Here is a 22,156-nt window from a genome sequence, read left to right as displayed (position 1 = left end):
TTATAAACTGAGTCCAAAACTGGAGCACTGATGGTAAGAGGACAGCCACCCCGGGGAACTCAGGCGCTTGAGTCCTGTAAATGGAGCAGAGATGGCTTCCGATACCTCAGGGCAATGGCATGCACCATCCTCCTCTGGTTAAGACTGGCAGTGTCTTTACAGAGGACACCTGCCTGACATCCCCACTCCTACCCCCGTGCTTACTGCACAGTCCCCGCTTGGGTCTGGCTGGACACGCGTTCCCAGAGCTGCCCGGGTAGGAGGAGGGGTACTGACAGCAGCTGGGACAGGGCAGAGGCTGGGGACATATTCCCTCCTCCAGCAGTCAACCCTGACTCCCCAGGCCAGCTGGAGCTCCAGACCCCTTGGTTCAACGCTTTTGCCCACCCTTCCTGGCCACAGCGGACACCTTCCTGTGACACACCTGTGTCACAGGGATTCTTACCCTATGACCTGTGAGTGCAGCCTGAAGGGTTAGAGGAGCTTCTTGGGGCCATGGCTGCTACGAGAGGCAGTGGCCATACTGCTTCTGACACATCAGCCGGGGGGGCGGGGGGGGGGGAGCCAGATGGCCTTAGCATCGTCAGACATCCTAACATACATGCCCGGAGAAGAGGGGGGATATAAGTACTGCAGCTGTGCAAAAATCTAATATTCCCATCCCTGCTCACAGGTAGGTGCTTGGCAGACTTCCACGCTGAGCTGACGTTGCCAAGGCAGAGTCTCCCTGCCAGCCTGAGTCAGGGCTCAGCATCACACAATTTCCTCGAAGTGAAAAGGGGTGATTTGTCAGGTCTGTCCCTTCCAACTGAAATATGCTGTTCTATTCTATGCTGTGCTGTATTATTCTATCTAATGTATCTATTTTAGAGATCTGCTTCAGGATGGAGATGTCACAGCCTCAAGCCTTGCTAGCAGCAGAGCAGTCCGGAAGCTGGCCCTGGAGGTAACCATGTCTGGGGAGATTAAGCCCAAAATTAAATGTTTCTGCCCACAAACCTGGCCATATCCTCCTCAGATGCTTCCAATAAGGGAGTAAACTAGACAGATCCTTTGTGAAGGGTACGGGGATGGGAGTCACTGCTGATCTAGAGTTTTCAGAGTCAAAATGCTGCTAGGCATCACCAAAAGTCAGCAAAAAGGGACCACGTCAGAGACTTTGGTGTCCATGTACACTGAAAAGCTCTGTGAAAGCAGAGTTCAGGTAGATTAAAAAAAGACTTGGACTGAAGGCTGGACTAAAATATCCTCTGCATCTAAGAGCAGGCAATCAGTTGTTATTTTGGAGCTTGCTGTTGGCCAATCTCTGCTTTCAGAGTCACAGTGCTAGCTTGGTTTCTTTGTGTATCCTTCCCAGTGCTCCAGACCCCAGCCTGGGGGTCTCCTGCCTGGTACATCCTCCCTCAGCCCCATGCAGCTTGCAGTGGCTATTTCAGACACTGAAAACTCGCGTTAACCTTTGTTGCTACTTGATGGATGAAAGCAGCCAGCAACACTAGTCAGCCACATCTGCCAGGGCCTGTACGGCTGGAGATGCCCTGAGCACTCCCTCTCCACTGCCCTCAGTGCTCAGAGCATAGAAAGGAAAGACAAACGGCCTTGTGGCATTGGATGCAAATTTGATCCAAAATCGAGTGGAGTGGTCCAGGAACAACGCACTATCTTTGAATTCCTGCTAAGTGCAGCGTGGTGCTTGAGCTGTGGATTTTAATTTGAGCTCATTTCTAAAGACAAGCTGTAAAAACCCATCCTTTAAATCCCATAGGCTGCTACAACAAATGGAAGCTGTTGAAGCATCAGCCCATGCTTGTATCTTGCCCCAGTGGTCATGCCTACAGGACCAGGGAGACATGTCACAGGTTTGTGAATCCCTGGAAAGTCAAGCCAATTCAGTGTTTCTAAAGTGCAACGCATACCATAAAAGACAGATTTTCTACTACCACGGAAACATGGCAACAGTTTAACTGTAATGTGTTGCCCTGGCTCACCTAATCATGGGAATAAACACACACTTAAGTTGCGGAAGTTAAGGAACACACCTTAACAACTTAAGTTGAACTCACTAGTGCCTAGGCAGGGGTCCTCAAACTACGGCCCACGGGCCAGATACGGCCCCCCAGGGTCCTCAGTCCGGCCCCCAGTATTTACAGACCCCCCCTGCCCCCCCCCGCTGGGGGTTGGGGGGGGAAACCAAGCAGCCGCAGATGAGTCCCTGCCACTGCATCCGCACCGGCCCCCTGGTTAAAAAGTTTGAGGATCCCTGGTCTAGAGGATAAATGAATCTGCATGGTCACAGGGAGTCCTTCGAACTTGTCCAAGAACGGTTCTAGAAAAGCATTTAAGCATCTAAATAATTTAGTACAAGATACACATTTCGTCCCCCACCTGCCTTTCGAGTGTGGCCCTCAAACCTGACAAAGCAATGCAGTGAGGGATCCAGCACCATGAATCTGTAGCAGATTGTCTTTCGTGGGGGCCATGACTCCCATTTTACCTACTGCTCTGATATTTTTCAGCTGTGTGAAAAAAAAACCACGCAAGTAAAATCTCTAGCAAGACCAAGCAACTGCACTGTGCTCTGTGGGTAGCTGCCTGTGGAAAAGTGAAGGATCCTCCTCCTCTCTTTCCATGACTGATTAGTAGGACACTGGGGAGCAGTCAGTTGTGACTGTCACTTGTCCTCCAGCCCAGTGCGAATGTGAACTCTGTCAAAGTCCACCTGGAGAGGGGAGGAAGTGTTTCCCAACGTGGAGGGGGGAACTCTGAGCACATGGAAGTAACGATGGCTAGAGGGGAGGAGAAGGGTGAGATCAGAAGACATACAAGGAGCATTTCCCAGCCTGGTTTTGACTTTCCTTTGCAAGAGTGGAGCTATTCTTATAAATATATGTATTAAGAAAAAATATGTATATAATATAATGGCTGTGAAATCTCCTTTGCTGAGTCTCACTTGCTATGCTGTCCCCATAGGGTGGACAGGACTAATGTTGCTTCCAGGGCCAGAGGCAGCAAAATGCAGAGCCTCCCCGTCCCCACTTGGTGGATGCCAGCAATTTGAGCCGTTTGCAAAAGGTAGTGACCATCCCTGCAGCCTAAAGCTTTGTTCAGACTTGGAGGCAGCCCAGGGAAGATGGTCATGGCCAGAGATGGCTTGTAGAAGGAAGGGCTGGAATGGAAAGCAGAGGGCAGAGCCTCAGTGAGCCAAGTTTACTGCCCTGGCTGCCACTGAGAGGGTGAGAGGGAATCCTTACTTCCATAAGTACCTGTCCCCCCACATATCTCCCCCAGTGCTATCCGGGCTGTCCAGGGCTCTGTGTCTCCAAAGGTGTGGGTATCTGCATCTGCTGTCCCGGGCAGCTGCCTATGGCCCTTACACTAGAACAGGCCCTGCCTGTCAAAACATTAGAAAACAGGCTGGTGATGAAGAAATACTGCACAGGGGTAATTCTGTTGTTGTACCCTAGAAAAAAGCAAAACCTTCTGTGGCCATGAAGGAGTTCTGTCTGCGTTACTTCCCCCAGCTTATCTACTATCACTTTGCACATTTTCTCATGTGGCTGATCTGAAGAAGTAAATACTGTGTCACCTGAAAGAGGACTGCCTGAGGACACTGCCCAAAATTAATCTGGCATAAAGTCCAACACTTGCCACAACGCCTGGATCTGATGATACATGCTTTTACCACGGAGCAACTAATTTCTAGCATAGCTACTAACTCCCGCGTTTAAGGGCAGCGCTTCTACAGCGAAGCATTAGGAAAGCTTGCCATGCCTTGTAGTGGGAAAGCAGCAGAGCTGTGCTGATTTTACAGTGGAAGAGAACCTGGCCCTAGGATTATATCCAGTATTTACATTCCTAGGCAAGGAAGGTAGGAATAAAGGCAGAGCAGGAGGGGTAAGGACAGAAGAGAAGGATGGGGATACTGAGCGGGGGCTGCAGGCACTTAGCAGCAGCTCTTGTTTCACATCTGTGCCATCTTTTTTGGTAACTGCAGTGTCCATAGGCCCCTCGCTGAAGCAGAAGGGACAGGCAGCTGGTAACTTTCATTTAAAGGACTCATTAGGGTATCCACGTCTCAGCTGGGTTTTTCACATGTGTACGGTGTTCCCAGCACGCTGTCCCAACAGTCTGCTAGCTTTCCATGCGTGTTGGATCCACTGTGCTGGGCCCTTCAGCAACCCAGTCACAGCTCCTGCTTGGAGCTGTCTGGGTGGGCGAGGAGGATGAGGCAAGAGAAGCACAGACTAGTTAATGGAAAGCAGTATCTTCTCTACTTGCTGTGGTGCGCTTACAAGCAGTTATGGGCATTAGTATTGCAATGGTGGTGACAAAGGTCTCAAAACAGTCAGGGTTTCCAGTTCAGGGGTATGGTTCCGTATTGAACCAGGCCAAGGTTTAAAGTGCTCAAAACTTTATTGCAGACTGGAAATGCATAGGAAACATCACTGTAGAAACACTGAAACTGCATCTTACAGGAAGGATGCTCCCTGGGCTGTGGTACAGGCAATCTTGTTGCATCCGTGGGGGCTAATTGCAGCAAGAATGTCAACTCGAAGAGCAACCCCAGAACTCCAGAAGTCCTGATCACCTTGAGCCAACATTGGGCTCAAAGACAGGGTTTCCAAGCTGCTGGCTGGGGAGCCAGGCAGAGACATGCAACAAGACCCAATGCTCTGACCAACCCAGCTGCTCTGGATTATCAGGCAACAAGAGCACGCCATGCTCCGAGGAGCTGTGAGGCTGCCAGGATAAGCCAGCGCCCCACAGGAGACTTGGCCTCCTGCTGGAGAAGACACCCCTGCCCCATGTCAATCAGCACATCCTTGCCCCTGGGACGGTTCATCAGGTTTGGTGAAAGCTCATCAGAGCTCAGCCATGAAATCTCCCTCGAGCCCAGTGAACTGACATTCTGTAATTGATGCTAATGATGCCAGATAGTTAATTAGCTGAACTCACAAATCACCTATCTAAACACAACTGGTTGTGAGCAGAGAAATTTTACTGGTGTCTTTTAAGAAGAGGCCCAAGATGTAGTATATATGGCATTTATTCATGCAGTGTGCACATTTTAGTTGCCATGTTCCTTGTAAGTGCCTACATTTTTCCTTCCACCTAATTTAGCTCTTTAACTACTGTTTATCTATTAGTAACTCTTTAAACTCTTGGAGTTATTTAGGGCATTTTGTTCATCTTTACCTGGGAAATCTGTGTTGCGGGGGTACTCACAGGCACACTTTCAGTCTCTCCTGTGGGAATAAAGAACTTCAGTCAATTAACATGACTTATTATGGTTGCTATAAATAACTGGAACAGAGGGTTTGAAGTCCCTCTTGAAGTACAAATCAGTTTTAAAGGACTCAAGTCTCACTTTAGGAGGTGTGAACACCATATTGTTTGTAAAATAAACTGCAATTATAAAATGGGATTGGCTCACCTAAATCAGACATTAAATTCACCTCATTTGCTGTCCTGTGCCTGTCCAGAGCTGATCCATGCAAAGAGGTAAGAAAGCTTGCGTGTGTAATTAGGACTGAATTGCTCCCTGCGACGTTCAGTTCTGTATACCAGCCTTAAGTAACACAGTTTTTTCCCCCCTAAAGCATTATTGATCCATCTCTCTTCTGAACTTGTCGATTTTATCCTCTGCTATATTTGTACATATTTCTATTATCTCCACAAAAGGCTGATCTGTATATTTGAAGCCCTAAGTTATGTTTTGTCACAATACATTCCAAGCAGTAATCAATGTCTTTTGTAACACGAAAGCAATACATCTTTTCAGCAGTTTCATCATTCCTAGGTTTTTGTGGCATTGTGATCCCATCTGATCCTGTACAATTGAGCTAGACTTAACATTTCTGAAACAGATTTAGCTCACAGAGGAGCTTATATCTATTTTGCAGAACTGTTTTGGACACTGCAGGGACATGATCTGTAGGCGTTACTGGGTTCTTGATTGAAACCAAGTCTTTATTATTTCCTCATCTAACATTGTCTCTTCTGTGCAGAAGCCTTCAATTATCCAACAGAAATTATTGCTGGTTGTTGCTACCATTGCACTTTCAGAGAATTGCATTCCAACGGCTATTGGTTCCTACGTTAGTTGGTGCATCAGGCTCCCCGGCTGGCCACCACTCCCAGAAAACACCATGTCACCCACCTAGTTCCTCATCTGTATCATCCACCCACACACACCCCTCTTGGCAGCGTCACTTCATGAAGCGGGTTTTCTCTTGCCTCCAATTTGCTTCACCATCTCTGCCGCCAATCACAGACATGAGTGGTGACCCCATGCCCAATTCTAGGGGCAGCCAGGCTCCCTCTTTCCACGCTGGCTGCAGATGCTCGGTGCCTTACTCACCCGGGCCTTTTAAGACCACAGAAATTCAATCCTGCAGAGGTTTAAAAAGGTGCAGTGAGGACTCTATGCAGTTGGCCAGCACATGAAGTAGAAAGCTGAAGCCTGGAAGTCAGAGCTTTACAAGGCACAGCTACGTTCTGATTTCTGTACCCCTGAGGGGGAATATGGGTTACCGCCAAGGGCACCTATGAATTGGCCCTGTTCTGGTCTCCAGGATTTGTTCTGATTCCGTGAGCGAATTCCCCAGCAACTGCGGAAGTGAGGCAGAGGAGGAGAGGCCGTGTGCCCCTCTCTGCCCGTATGCCACCACCTCCTTCCGCTGGCCGGGCTCGCAGCCACGGGGCTGGGTAGCAGGGTCAGACACCGACCCTCTGGGGAATATCCTCTGAGGTTCCTCCCAGGAAAAACAAGGGGCAGATGGCTAACTGGGAGAAGTAGCCACGACTCCAAACTGCCAGCTGGTTGGCATAAAAACTCATCAGCCAGCCAGCACCGTCCCAAGTTTCAAACAGGTTATTTTAATTTCCAGCTTTGGCTCTTCTGGGTCTTTTTTTTTCAGATTTTCTCTGCAACCAATCAGCTAGAAACTGATTTCTGGCCTGAAGTGGACGATGAAGCTTTCTCACAATGTCTGGAGCTGAGGCTTGAGAAGGCAGCTGGTGTGTACCACGATCCTCCCAAATCAAGATAACTGAGGTACGTGTCTGTTCTGATGCAAATGTTACATCTGGATTCTTACTGTGGGGTGGTAATGGCTGACCCAAAAAGAGCAAGAGGACATGTTTCTTAATTAATAGCACAATACTAACCAGATGCTGTGAGGACTAGGAAGTGCTGGTTTTGCAGAGTGGTGGATGTATTGAATGCTGAGCTTTGTGAAGGGCTAAGAGACGTCACATAAAAGCACAGCATAGCGAGGAAGAGCCATGGTCTCTCCTCATATTTTCTTTGGGTGTTTTTCAGTCTGGTATGTAACTGAGGGCTTGACCCAAGCCCTGCAGAAGTCTGTAGGGATATTTGGGTTTAGATACAGATCAGTCTGTAATGACCTTGGACACACTCAAAGCGAGGAACTGCTCCTGAGCAAGACCAGAAGAAAGGAGAGGATCCCTGCTACTGTGATTTTACCTCCCAGCTTTGCCATGAGCAGAAGCAGAAGCACTCTGTGCATGGATGCAGTCAAAACCCATATCATTTCTACAAAGTCACTCCTAAGAGGTGGAGCAGAGGAGGCTTCTCACAGTTGCGCTGTGGGAAGCAAGGAAGTTGGTGGTTATCTCCCAGTTTCTGCAGTGAACATTTACAGCCCGTGGGGGCATACCAATTAATTGGAAAAATCCCTGAGTTAATTTCCTTTTCAGCCTGCTGTATCGCAGGGGCCTAGGTAGGCACACAGACCTAATTTAGTCAAATTAGAATAATAGTAAAAGAGAAATTAACTCTTCTGTTACCTATGCCATGAATGAGTGTTAGCACCACCAAACATCTTTTAAGAGGCAAAGAGGTGGTCCGGGCTCTCTCCTAAGCTGACAGTTGGGGCACTCCTAAAGCTGCTTCCCGTGCTCCTCATAGTTTCAAGAGCTCCTCACCACATGGACACAGTTGCCTCTGAGGTGGCAAGGCAGAACACAATGCTGCAAGGGGTTTGGGGTGGAAAGCAAGTACCACCAGCCCCACATTTCTCTGCAAAAAGAACATCTAAAGCAAATAACCACTAAAACCCTGTACCTGAACCCCCTGAGTTCTGCAGACTTCTTAGAAGTGCTGCTGACTGTAGCAGGACTGATTGCATGCAAGCAGCGCGTTCTGGACACATCCTGGCGCTTCTGTTGGTGCTGAAGTCTGCATTGCGGCACTGACGTGAACGAGAACCCCTTGCAACAGAGCATGTGGGGGAGAGAAGCAGATCCTCATCATAGTGCCCTCGTGTAAGACATAGCTTTTGACCTTTTGACAGAGGTCTCTGTACATCCCAAGGCAGAAGTGGGTCTGAGGGAACGACTTCCCCATGTTGGACATTACACATGCCACAGGATTGTTTTCCAGAGGGGAGAGGGAGGTGTTTCTAAAATAAGAAATAAAAACTTCAAACCCCAGATATTTCTGTGAAACTAAAAGAAGAGAGCGTTTGCCCACAGCTGCCATGGCTAAGAAATGCTCTCGGGGGGCTGGCTGGCAGCTGCAAACAGACAAGTCATGTGACAGCAGGTTTCTTCCTCAGTCTTTCATACTATAAAGAAGTGAAATAAGAGGATGCTTTACCTTCTTGTTTGTTTGAGTCCATGGTTGCTATAGAGTTGGTTGCAGGGACTCCTGTCCTCACTCTGGAGGGTTCTGGCTGGTCACTGGGAACATCCCATGGCTTAGAGCTGCCCACATGTGAGCCCTGTGATGGGTCAGCAGGTCTGAACCCTGAGTGCAGAAAGATGCAGAAAGGGTTTATTGAGCGGAGATGCTCAAAGTTAAGAAAAAGGAGGAGGAGGAGGGATTTGAGAGGGAATGAGGCATCCTAAAGGTTTGTTTGGGTTCACAGTGCCTCCACAAGCTGAGTGGGTGCTGGTACAAACACTTCCCTCCCAGCCCCAGTCCATTTGTGCTTATGTGGGTGACTAAGAAGTACTGTGTAATCCCACAGAGACTATTTGCTCAGCAAGATGCTTCTTGCATGAACACAGAAGCAAAATGAGATGTATTTTGAACAGCACATGAACATCTTGCATGGGTGCTCTGCATCAGAGAACCAGCTTTTTGCTATGCAACTAATCACCCCAAATGTCCTCCAAACTTGTGTTTGGGCCACGGAGGTACTGCTTTCACAGTGCTGCTGCTGCACAATCCTGGGCACTTTGGAGGCACTTGTACTGCCATGCCTGCTTTCTCTGTCAGTTGTCTCCCTGACTTTTGGAGGTTCAGGAGTGCTGCAAGGCACCTCGATGCGTAGAGTTGCAGCCTCTCTGGAAACCAGGGCAAACTGAACATGATGCCGTGCCCAAGTCACTCCCTTGGTAAAGCATCTCATCAGTCCAGTAATGGGGTTAGGACTTAGGAACAGTCTTAAGATAATGTCTGATTAATGACGCAGGCAGAGCCCCAGAAAAATGGATTGCACCAGCTCATGCTTCTTATCAGCATGGGCACTGCCCCACATCCATGCTTCCTCTCCCCAGGGTTTAATTCAAGTCTGCTTTTGTCCAGCCTTACCAGGAAACGAGATGTGGTTTAGGACTCTAGAATAATCTCCCATCTCCATTCCTGTTTGACATAGATATGCCCAAGGCCAATGTGAGTTATCGTTAGCTTTGCTAATGGGATTGGAGGGGACAGCATCATTACAGCACAGAGCACTGCTGATGCAGCTCTGCTAGGAGAGCTGCGGTGTCTCAGAGAAGCCTGGGGTCATGTTTTCGGGGAAGCAGGCACAGAGAAAGGCACAGAGCATTAAACAGCTGGGAGAGATGCAAAAGATGAAAGAGCCCTGGGTGGCTTTAGGAAATCGCTGCAGAAGCCGTTGCTTCTGGTGCAGTCAGCATTGTAGCTTGGGGGCCACAAACTTTCGACCTGACAGCTTTCCAGTGTGGAACTCTAAAGGGAGGAGAATGGTGGCACCACCATGGCCCCTTAGATGGGGGCGATGCCCTTGTGCATTTGTGAGCTGTGGTGAGGGATGCCTCTTGTGGTCAGCATGCCCGGCCAGCCTTTTGCTGAGGGCGTGGTGTGGACTGAAAAGGCTTCCAGAACAGTGCTGAAGGGACTTGAGAGTTGAGCATCTTCTTTAAATCAATGACTAATGAAAGGGTAAACTTACTTGTAAGAGAGCTGCTTATGAGGTCTCCTCCTAAGAAGATCCGCTGTCTTCTCAAGACAGAGGATCTTGTGGAACACTTGAGCAAAGGTGGAAGGACTTTGGATGTGGGCTTTGTACAGACAGGCTGGGAGAGCCTCTAGGTGGATGACTGGTTACAGTGAGATAAATGTAATCGTTTATTAAATCTGTTTTCTATCAGCTGATAGTGTAAAAGGGGTGGGGTGGGTGTTGTTCTGAAGACTCTCAGGCTCATGGCAGAGTTTAGATGGGCAGGGACCTCTGTTCTTACCTGACTCAAAGCAAGGCTAGCCCCAAAGCTAGAGCTGATTGCTCAGGGCCAGATCTAGTCAAAGTCTGAATACCTCCCAGGCTGAAGACTTCTCGAACTTTGTGGGCGGGTCCGAGGGCTGCACTGCTCCCTTAGGGAAGAATTTTCTCCTTACAGCCAGTTAAGGTTTCCCTTGTTGCACGTTGTGCCCGTGGCAATTTATCCTTTCACGGTGTCTGTGAGAAGAGCCTGACTGTCTGGTCTATAACCCCTGTTAGGGAGTTGCGGATGGCTGTGGCAGGCTAGCTTCCCCCAGCCTTCCCTTCCCCAAGCTGGACAAACCCACCCCCTCAGCCTCACCTCCTGTGCTGGCTGTTCCAGCCCTCTTCAGCAGAAAAAACCAGTAACTGTTTTTCTGATAGCTATTCCAAAGAATGGCAAGAATGTTATTTGAAACACATAAATATGCAGTCGTTTTTAAAGCAACTAAAGCTCCCCTCTAGTAGCTTTGGGGAGGAGGTACCTAAGTTTGGGTCTGTGTGTGAAACAGACTTCTAACTTCAGCTTCAGTTGCAGCTTGTTTAGTTTAGTCTAGTCGATGCCATAGCATTGTGCAGGTTTAGACTAGTCGATGCCATAGCAAATTCATGAGGCTTTTGTTAGTGGGCCATTGAACTGGGACCAGCATGTTTAAGACTGAGAACTGGTTTCAGAATTGAGAAATGTTTTTAAAGTATTGGGGGAAAAGGAACAAACGGGCAAAACAGATATGATAGAAACATAAACATTCTGTGAGAAAAATTTTCACTGAAAACAATGAAAACAGCTTTTTGTTGAAAAATCATTAAATTTTTTCTTTTTAACAAGAACATATACATATTTTTACCCATTCAGCTTTTATATTATTAAAGTTTTACCTTGCCAGTTATAGCAAAATAACAGTATATAATTGTTAACTATTAATAATAATAATTACAAATATCAATTATATGTTGATATAATTAGTTATATCATGTTATATTAATGTACCATTAGTTATAGTTATATATATTAGTTATATTAATTAGTTATATTAATGTACCATTAGTTATATTAATGTACCATTAGTTATATTAATGTACCATTAAATACACTTAACTGCTTAGCCTGTCTTAAAGATTTTATAATTTTACTATCAACTTGCTGAATTATTCCGAGGAGCCCTAAATCTCCAGTGATAACAGGACATTCATACCTCCGGCCTTCACAAGGCAGGGTGACCATACCCTGCTGGTACCAAGAACATTTATTGTGGGAGCTTGCAAAAATGAGAATCTCTAACCCATACTGCTGCATAGCTTTAAGTGGGGAAGTCAGGGGGTGGAAATGCATGAGGAAACAATGTGTAAACAGGTTGCAATGGCAGACATCCAAGGTGAGGAAAAGCCAGAATTAAAGCATAATTCAGTTCCACCAAGTGCTGTCTATTTCCGCTCTTAGAACAGCCCCTCCCAGACATGCGACCTCAAAATGCATGAGTGTCTGTCTCGGTCCCGCTTCAGCAGGATCCTTTCCCCAGCAGATCACAGGGTCTGTGCTATCAGTCCAGTCTCACAGTGATTCAGAGCAAAGGATGCAACACAAAGAGCATCTGTGGCTATACCCTCCGCTATCACTTGGAAACCTCCCTGATACATCTAAGAGATGCTCACAGGAGGGCATTCTGCTACGCTGCAGGTGATGACATGAAACATCTTGGGTCCAGCTCAAAGAAGGACGTTTGTCTGATATGGAGAAAAATAACCTACATAAGGTTTTAATGAGAAGTTATACTTGTAGAAGAAGGGCTCATATGAAGATGTGTCATTGCCCCATTACCTGTCTTCTGTTCTCACGCACTTTCAACCCTTTGGCATTCATCTTATCTCTCGGGTTATAAAAGCACTGTGGGTTCCTGGGTATCAGAATTGATTTTTCCTTATAGAGGAAGCTCAAAACAATACCCGTACAGCATGGAGATTTAACTGAGGAGCTTCCACATCACATTCCTGCAGACAAGGGCAATGTTTGAGCACAGTGTCTGTCCTCTGCAGAGCTCAGGAGTGCAGCTTTGAAACTGGGACACTGGGGATGCTGCCATCCCCTCCTGCTCCAGGCACCACCAGGAACTCTGCTATATGACTGCACTGCAAAGTAGGTTGACCTTGGTTAAGTGGGTCCAGAAAATCTTCCCTGTTTTATGAGAGTAACTGTCTTTTCTGTGTCCTGTAGTGCAGCCTGCAATTTCCTGAGTCACCTCTCAGTTCTGTCTTTTTTACATTAAGTAATTGTGTTATGTTGGCTACTTTCTGGCATTTAGGGCTCACTGCTGGATTCCATGAATATGTAACATCGCCTGCCTGTCCCTGGTTCTTCTAAACTGCTGAACATATGGAGCAAAACTAGTCAGTCCTCCTTCATCACTAAAACAGAAGGTGCATCTCACCATGGTTTGGAGCAAACGCTTGTCCTCTGATCCCCCTGACTGCTGGGTGGGGAAGCTGTTAATGCTGTCCACAGCAGGGACAAGGGTTTCAGTCAGCCTGAGTTGGCTGAACGGTGTCTGGCTTGTTCCTAAAAGGGGCAAAAAGGGGTTGTAAAACAGGACTGATATTTGGCCCCACATGGTGCTTGGTCAAATCCTTGTCTCTGCTGGCAGCAAACAAGTCATAACCTCACAGCAGAGTCCAGGTGAGTAGGAACACTTGTATATCTCTAGTCCGACTTCCTGCTCAAATCAAGGCTAACCCCAAACTAGATCAGGTTCCTCAGGGTTGTGTCCAGCTCCAGTCTGAATATTTCCCACACTGGAGTCTTCACAGTTTCTCTGGGCCCTCCAGTACCCTGGGGAAGAATATTTTTCCTAACGTCCAGTCTCAGGGTTTCCCTTTGCTGCAGCTTGTGTCAATTTGCCTTTCACTGTGCACCTCTGAGAAGAATCTGGACTCCATCTGCTTTACAACCCCCTTGAGGCAGTTAAAAGCTGCAAAAGGAACACATACCCCTTCACCTTTTTTTCTCAGTACTAGCAAGCCCCACACCCTTAACCCCTTCCCATATGCATATATGTGGATGCATGTGCACATTAGCAGGCTTAGAGAACAAGCCCTTCATGCAGCTGCTTTCTTAAACCACTGTCAGGCCTCCACCCACACCAAATCCAAGGTTTGGCTGATACACCAGCAGGTTTGGCTGATACACCAGCCCACCACACAGGGTAGTTTCCTCATCAATAAGATGTTCCTCTGCAAGCTCCCCACCAGACAGGCTCAACACCCACTCATGTGAATACATCAGCAGACTGTCTTGGCCTGCAACCCAAGCCCGTGGCTCCCCTGCTTTAGGGACCAGAAATGGCAGAGACGCGCTTGTTTCTTCAGAGCTGAGCATTAAAACTCATTTACCCTCTTGCAGCTATCAACAAGCCAGAATGACATCTCTGGAGCTAAGCTCAGAGAATAGTTTCAGGGTGTTAAAACCACCAGAATCCTCCATTGTGGCAAAAGGAAGTATTTTCCCCTTTTGTCTCTGTCTTCCCTCCAGCAGCTGCATCTGCTGAGCCCAAGAACCAGAGCTGAGTGTCTCTTCTGCCGTTAGCGATAGCCATGATTCTGGCTGTTGGTGTCCAGCAAAAAATGCTGCCCTGACACCTTGTACGAGCAGCTGCCACTGCAGCCCCCCTGGAGCAGAGCAGGCAGTATATGAAGGTTAACAGAGCGTGAGCCAGCCCCTACTTCCCCTGAGATCCCCGAGGGAGAAGGTGTGGATGGACAGGGAGGGCCCAGCAGGCTGCCTTCTTCAGCAATCCCCCAGGCACAGGGTTGAAGAGCAGAGCAAGGTGCCACTGGGGCAGCGCAGGGGTGGAATTCCCACACAAACCAGGAAAGGGAAGGGGGGAGGCAGGTCTCACAGCCTGCACTGCATTTGTGTGAGCACGCTCACCCTTCCAGCGCTACCCCCATAGGGAATGGCACAACTAGGAGAAACAACCAGCTGTGCGGAGGATCGTTTGTTAAGCCAAATACCCTGAGCATCAGCATGCAAATAGGCAAAGTTCAGTAAAGCATTTACAGCCTAGCCTTGGTGGACCACAGTTATTGTTAGTTTGGCTTTCTGTCCCATTCTGCTTCTGAAATCATGACATGGGTAACAGTGCAGGGTAATCCATATGCACTTTTGCTGCTTCAGGTGTTAAACATCCACAATTTTCCTAAATAAATGCTTGTGATATTCCTGGTGATTGTCTCAATCCTGCTGGCTGAGATTGCTGGCTGTTTTAAATATCCCACTTGGGGATCAGCCCCCAGTCCTCTAAAGAAAGCAAATAATCAGTGATTTACTCTCATCACTCTCGTGCTTTGTCTCCCAGCTAACTCTAACATAGTTGTCATTCAAATACTTCAATTCAGCATGATACCTCAATTTAGCTCTTAAACGGTAAGAGCAAAAAAAGGTCTTTTTAACCTTGTATTTTAGAGACCTTACTATAAATGCATCCTTACAAGATTCTCCAGCACACTAAGAAGCTAGATCTCCATACACAGTCTTAGAAGAAAGCTGGAAATAACTGTGGGCACTGAAGATGGAAAACACTTTAAATACTATGTTATGTGCTGCGCATTAAATTAAACATTAAATAGCTATGACTAGCTTTTCCCAATAATATGAAAAATTGTATTATTAATCCCACTCTTCATCCCGTGCCGAGTATATTTTAAACTTACCCCAGGCTAGTTGAAGATCCTTCAGCACTGGCGGTTGCCAGAGTTGGGAATTAGCACTGTGCAAGAAAGGAGAGAGAGAGAGAGAGAGAGAAAGAGCAATGGTGGCTTGACGTTTCCCAGGATGGGACTGTCACATGCTAATCACTGATTTAAAACGCAAGCTTAACAAATGTCTTCTAATTATGTAATCTTCAGGTCACATCCTTGCATGCCCATGTAAAAATCAGGACTGTGCTCTTGGAAGAAGACGATACTGACTTTCTTCCTTTTTAATTAGAACTGCATGCTGCTGTGAAGGGGGGGGAGGTGAGAAGTCTTGCGAAGTGACGGACAGAGGGGGCTGTGCGGTGGGAGCGGAGTGCTAATATGGTCTCTGCTGCTTCCCTGAGCTCGAAGGCTCTTAAGTACCTCCTGTGGCACCCAAGCAAGGCAGCCTGCAGCTGGGAACAGGGAGATGGGACCAGCTCCACCTCGCTTTCTCTGCCACCCTCAGTCTCCAGCCATGCATAGCTTCAGCAGGGCTGCCAGGGCCAAGAGGGCTCCCCTTCTTTCATTCAGGGGCCAAGAACAAGGTTGCCGAAGGAGCAGGGCAGGGGGGCAGCAACCACCAGCACTTGTCCATAGATCATGAAAAATTTCCTTTGAGGCAAAATAAGTAAGGGTTTGGAGGGAAACGGGTGAGTGGGAGGCAGCAGCCCTCCATGGCTGCTCCGTTTCTTCACCAAGGTCCTGCAGGGCTTTTTGCTCCAAAGGGTGTCAAGAAAGCACGGGGAGAACGCAGGTAACCCGAGGCCAGGGGTGTCAGGAAAAAGGTTTGAGCCAGTCCAGTGAATTACTCCAAAGCATAAGAGCAGGGAGACATAAAGGAGGAGGAACGGTAACAAAAGGCAGGCTAATTTCTCCCCAAAAGACAAAGATCTGCTTCAAATATATCCTTCAGGCAGAGAACTGAAATGTAAAACCGCACGGCCTAAATCAGTGTAATTGCCGTGCGGCACAGATACGTGTGGTGATGTGTGGTGATGACCTCTGCTCCGCTCTTGTGACACCCCACCTGCAGCGCTGCGGCGGCTCAGGGGGCCCCAGCACAAGGACGGGGAGCTGTTGGAGCGAGCCCAGAGGAGGCCGTGAAGCTGATCGCGGTGCTAGAGAACCTCTCCTGTGGGGCCAGGCTGAGAGCTGGGGCGGTTCAGCATGGAGAAGAGAAGGCTCCGGGGAGACCTCAGAGCAGCTGCCAGCGCCCACAGGGGCTGACAGAAAGCTGGGGAGGGGCTTTGTGCAAGGGAGGTAGTGACAGGGCAAGGGGTACTGGCTTTGAACTGAAAGGGGGGAGATTCAGGTTAGATATTGGCAAGAAATTCTTCCCCGTGAGGGTGGGAGGCGCTGGCCCAGGCTGCCCAGGGCAGCTGAGGGTGCCCCATCCCTGGCAGTGGCCAAGGCCAGGCTGGACGGGGCTGGGAGCAGCCTGGGATGGGGGAAGGTGACCCTGCCCGTGGCAGGGGGCTGGAACTGGGGGGTCTTTGGGGTCCCTTCCAACCCAGACCATTCTGTGATTCTTACGGAGTCCTAGCAAAGGAGCTGAAAGGATAGGCTTATAGGTAAACAGCAGCTCTGTGCAGGTGCTGCAATGTCTGAAGTCAGGGACTGGGGACAGATGTATTTCTTTTTTGGAGCTGGCTATTTCAGGAGCAAAACAATGAAACTGAACAAAATGAAAATTATAATTCTGAAGGGGTCTTCTGGAAAGTGCATTTTTGGTGGGTCAAAGATACCTGTGAATTCAACAAACAGCTCAAGCTAGAAAATATTTTTTTTAATAAATCAAAAGAGAAGCATGTAGTTTCATGAATCTATGAATAAAACATACCAAATGGAATTTTTTCTACAGACAGCTTGAAGAAGAAGGGCTGAAAGGCATTATATTGCCAAATAATCTATGAGCTGCTTTGTTGCAGGTGGCCCAGTATGTTTCAGCCTGCTGATAATGTGCTGTTTCTTCATTTTGCTAATAAACCACAGGGCCCAAGAGTTTTCCAGATCCTAGCAAAATGAGCTGAATATTTGAAGGCAAAGCTGAAGGAACAGCATTTGTACACTGTGTCTGCAAATGGAGACAAGGACAGGTATTTACTAAAACTCCATTAAGTATCTGGCAAGCAAAGACTCAACACACATTTTTTTCCTGACAGCACTGGTATGTTGTGGGTATTTTTAACTATAAAGTAGTTTTTCTGCTTTGTAAAGCAAAGTATTTAGATTCATAGTGCAGAGACCTTTGACGACCAAACAAAAAGAGAAATAGATTTTTCATTGCATTAGACTTTTTGATAGGCCAGTGGCAGCAATCAGTCTCCCCTCTGCACTCTCCTGTGCACCTCCCAGAGAAAAGCAGCTTTGGTGCATGGTCCTTGAGCAGGCTGGTACTGGAGCCTGGCACTTACTGGCTTGACCTGTGAGGAGTAACTACCACGTTACAGCTGCACCTGCTCTCTATCTAGACCCCACTATGCAAGTCTGGCTTAGGGTAAACGTGATCGTATGAGCCCTGTGTTTGTAAAAGCTTCTGTGAGTGGTGAGGTTTGTTTTCTGGGGAAGGTTAGAAGAGTTGAGCATAAATTAGGCTTAATTTGTTGATGACAGGGTTTTTTTGAAACTCGGGGAGAAAGACATACCTAAGGCAAGTAAAAATAATCAAAAAATCCTAGTCATCAGCTGTTCCACTTAAAAATTCACCCTATCCAACTTAATTTCTTTAAGGTTTTCACTTAGAAGACTTCAGCTGATCAGTCTGAAAAGTAACTTAATTTTGTTTACTACTGACATGCGCTTCACAAAACTTCATAGCTCCAGTCATGATTTGAAGTTACCAGGAATTAAGTCATATGAAGTTTATCCTGATTTTCATTAGGGGCATCTTAAAGATGTCTGAGTGTGTGCTTCCAGTTGTTACTGTGTGATCTTCTCGCTGTAAAAATCCATCCTCTCTTACCTTTTCCCCATCCTGCTCCATGCTGTTATGACACAGTACAAGGATTTACAGCCTCCTGTGGGGAAGAAAAAAAAAGTAAATGCCGTGTGAATTCAGTCCTCATAAACCATATATTTTTGCAGATCTTTGAAAGCTGTGATCAAGCTTATCATTATAGCTGAAAACTGCTATAAAGAAGAAAGGTCTGTGCATCAGCATCCCTTGCAGATGAGTGGAAAATAACTTTGAAAATCAATCAGCGGAGATTTGTTTCCCTTAAAAAATGAAGCCACCCAGCAGCCACAGCAAGTTGCTATGGTGCTGCCTATTTATGTTCTCATGAAAGCCACAGTGATCTGGTGAACTGAGACCTATTTCCGTGAGGAAATAGGAAAGCGGGTGGAAACTAGCAACGCTGAAACTTGGCAAAATAGCCTGCATTGGGTCTGGTGCATGTTAACAGTCACAAACCAGCGTCAAAAAGGAGAAGTCTTAATTCCGTGGTGAAAACAGCAGTGGCTGGCAAAGACTGGATTTCTGCTGCCAAGGGTGTATCTACGTCAGCATTTTAGTTTGTTGAAATCACAAGTTCAAATCAGAACCAGCTGGTTTTCTCTACAAATCAGCCGCTAGTGACAGGCATTGTGCTGGCCCCTTTGCAATGTGCTGTATTTTCACAGGAGAGTGGAGGCATCACCCTAAGATTTTCGAGGGAAAATGCCTGTAAATCAGTGCAGGTGATCTAATGATGAATGCCCTCACTGAAGTGATGCATACGCACAGGTTTAGACATCGTGCAGAATTCACATTTGTCATGAAAACAAAAGACAGAAGCTCTGTAGCACATTTTAACACGCCACTGTAATAGAGGCATAACTTCACTCTGTTCTAAAGCATTGAAATAGATGTCTTTACTTTTTCCCAAAACGTTTGTCATACAGATTCCCATTTTGTATCCAGGTACATTCTGTAACACGTATTTCATTTGGTGTCTGATCCTTTAAAAATAAATCGGTCATCATTCTAGGACTATTGTGGCTACTATTTTTGGTCAGCAGGGCAAGACAGAGCTTTTTTTTCTGATTAAAGACCACACATTAACAAACGTGCATTTTAGATTTTTTTCAGATACTGGACTGGGGAGGTACTTAAAGAAAAATTAAACCTAAATCAAACTTAGCAAATTTGACAGAGAAGTAATTAAGGAGAATAAACATGAACATCCTCATGTCATTTTTTTACGGTTAATTTTCGCATTAAATCTGCTCTGTGGATTATGAAGTGGGTATCAGCTTCTTGTTTTAGGAAAAGCTGGTATCTTAGCAATTTAAAACACACACCCTTATTCAAAAGAAATTAACTCAGCTGATGTTTATATGAGTGCCATTAATATATTTTATTCTGAGTAATTAAAGTAAACCTCCACATTTTCCCACGTCTCTGAAATTTGTACTTTACCTCAAAAAAATAAGTAAACACAAACTTTGCAAACTATCAGTGCGAATCAGTGCTGTATTTTTGCACACATCTGTGGGCAGACAGCTTGAAACAACAGCGCTGAAAGGGGTCTGAATTGTTCTATTTCTCTGAACTCAGCCTGAGCCCAGAAACGTGGTAACAAAAGGTGGGCGCGTGGAATAACCACCTTGAAAACTTCTGACTGGGAATGAATCACAGACTTTTGGCTGATCTAATGAAAAGGATACAACTGGGATCAGCAATCTCAGATACCCAGTGCAAGTTTCACTGGTAGCAAAAGAAGCCTACTCCTGCGCTGGGTGAATTTTATATGTACTTGACAGCTTATGAAATCAAAACGAATAGAGAAGACTACTCGACTCTTCCATTTCAAACATGCTTGTTTTCCTTGAAAGGTCCAACGGACTTCTCTCTGTTTGGAAATGTGTAGGTTCCAGGCCTGTGAAACTTGTCTTTGAACTCGCCTTCATAAATTGCCCCAGAAGGATGTTCTAGCCTTCCAGTGCCATTCATCTGCGTTTAATGAGATGAAGGATAAAGGCAATGGTTACTGTTTATGCTTACAGCATGATTTTCTTTCATTACAATATCCTTTCAGATTGCTGCCTTTGAGTCTGCTATCATATGCAGCTATGATAATGGAGAGGAGAGTGACTGTTCTTTCAGATCTAGACAGGTCCCTGCTTCTGCGAGGATCTCAGGTAAGAGCTCAGAAGGTTGTGGCCAGCCACAGTGTCCAATAAACCCCTCCACTGCTGGTAGGCTTACAGGACCTTAACAATCTATGCAGCACAGAACTGCTGTCCCCAGCCCTGCAAATAACTCATCTACCCTGACAGCCTGAGGGATTAATTAAATTTGCTGGAATTTCTTTCTGTGGATCAATGCAGCACAGGTCTTTCATTTGTTCAGCCTCGGCCACTAAGCCATGCCTGGGGATTTAAATCTGCGCTGTAAAGCACTTCTGTGACATGATCTTAATTCTTATCACGGCACCGATATTCTTCTTAGACACTGAAAAAAAGTCCAGACTAGATCAAATAAAGCCACAAGATGCTGTTTCCTAATTGCAGACCCTTGTTTGTCTTGTTTCAAGGACTGCCTCCTCTCCAGCATCAACAAAACAAGCAGTTTTCCTACACTTACTGATTCATTCCTGGGGGACTCAGTAACCAAGGGCAGCCAAACAACAGTGAACCCGTCGCTGGCCAGGGCTCTTGTTTCTCTGTGGGGTGTGTGTGTGGTGCACACGCCCGCGCAGCAGGGCCGTGCCTAGCCCACTGTTTGTGCGCAGCCCATCCATGCTGGGCTTTCACGGTAGCACAGTAGACGCTGCCCGGGTGTTTCGCCAGGGCTGCCTGCCAGCAATGACCAGTGTGTTTGCAGGAGCCTCGAGAGGCAGCAGGACATCTGAAGACCCCAGGTGTCTCAAGTCTTCATACTGGGCTGTGACGAGATTCCCAGGTGGAAGAAGACCCTGTGGCATTGGTCTGATCCTTTTCAGGTTAATGACTTTCTGTGCCTCTGTAAGGTGGATATGATGAGACATGCCCCACTCCAAACCCAGAGACATTTTAAAATGAAGGAATACTTAAAATTACCTTGTCATTTTCCCAGCTGCCAATGTATGTATTTCTATTGGCACTGGTGTGGAGTCAATGACCGTTCCTCTCAAGCACACCCCTGGGTGTCCTTTTGCACTCCCCCTCTAGGAAACAAGAGTGCTGGGAGACAGGTGTTTTCACTTCAAGACAGAGCATCTGAGAGGCAAAAACCTATGAGACTGTGCAATGCATTTGTCCTGTCGCACAGCCCCACTTCTCCCAGCGCAGCCTCCGTCTCCAGTGGACAGACGGCTCCCAGAGGTGGGCCCCCGGAGCAGGTGCCGTTGGGTGCCGTGCCCGGAGTGCGAGCCAGCAGCAGTCTTGTTACCCAACCTGCCACCAGTGCCGAGCCCGCTGTGGGGGCGGTGGGGAGCTGGCGTGGGGCAGAGCAGACCCCGGTGGACCGGCAGGGTGGTGGCTGTCTGCAAGAACCCTGAGGAAACACCCCCAGGGCAGCCTCGCTGTGTCTGTGGGAGGTTCTTAAGCAGCCAGGGCAGTGTGTTACTCGGGCAATAGTCCGCTTTTGCTGGTAGCGATATGGAGAAATAGTGTGAAATGGGGACGATGGACACCGAGTGTGACTGTATATGTCTGCTCAGGAATGTGGGTATGGTGCCTGGTCATGGGTGTGGTGTCTGGTCACATAGGCACACAGCTCTGAGGAGACAACTACAGCTTTGAGGAGACGCCTGCCCCTCTTCCTCTAACAAAGGGGCTATTTGAAAAAGAATGAGAAAAAGATGAGAGACATTCCAAGGCTATCTAGAGGGAGGGAGTGCTGTCTCCTTGCTGGAGGAGATGGGATGGTCACAAGGACATGAATCACCTACAAACCTGCAAGACCACCACATTCCAGGCAAAGGACTGATAAGCTAATTAACATACGAAGCGGGGTTTAGGTAACGAATATGTATAGGCGTTAATTGAAT

At 47.2% G+C, this 22,156-nt stretch overlaps 1 protein-coding gene across 1 annotated transcript; it reads right to left on the bottom strand.

The window, feature by feature from the left end:
- Positions 1-21,605, bottom strand: MORN2 (MORN repeat containing 2). The gene is given in 4 exon segments (XM_040599488.1): positions 1-74; positions 5,197-5,246; positions 20,003-20,136; positions 21,225-21,605. Coding segments are annotated over 4 exon segments (417 nt in total). The 5' UTR covers positions 21,384-21,605.
- Between the last annotated feature and the right edge of the window lie 551 nt (positions 21,606-22,156).

This window comes from Falco naumanni, chromosome 6 (assembly GCF_017639655.2).
Source record: "Falco naumanni isolate bFalNau1 chromosome 6, bFalNau1.pat, whole genome shotgun sequence".
Taxonomy (NCBI): Eukaryota; Metazoa; Chordata; class Aves; order Falconiformes; family Falconidae; genus Falco; species Falco naumanni.
This window is presented reverse-complemented; position numbering and strand designations above follow the sequence as displayed.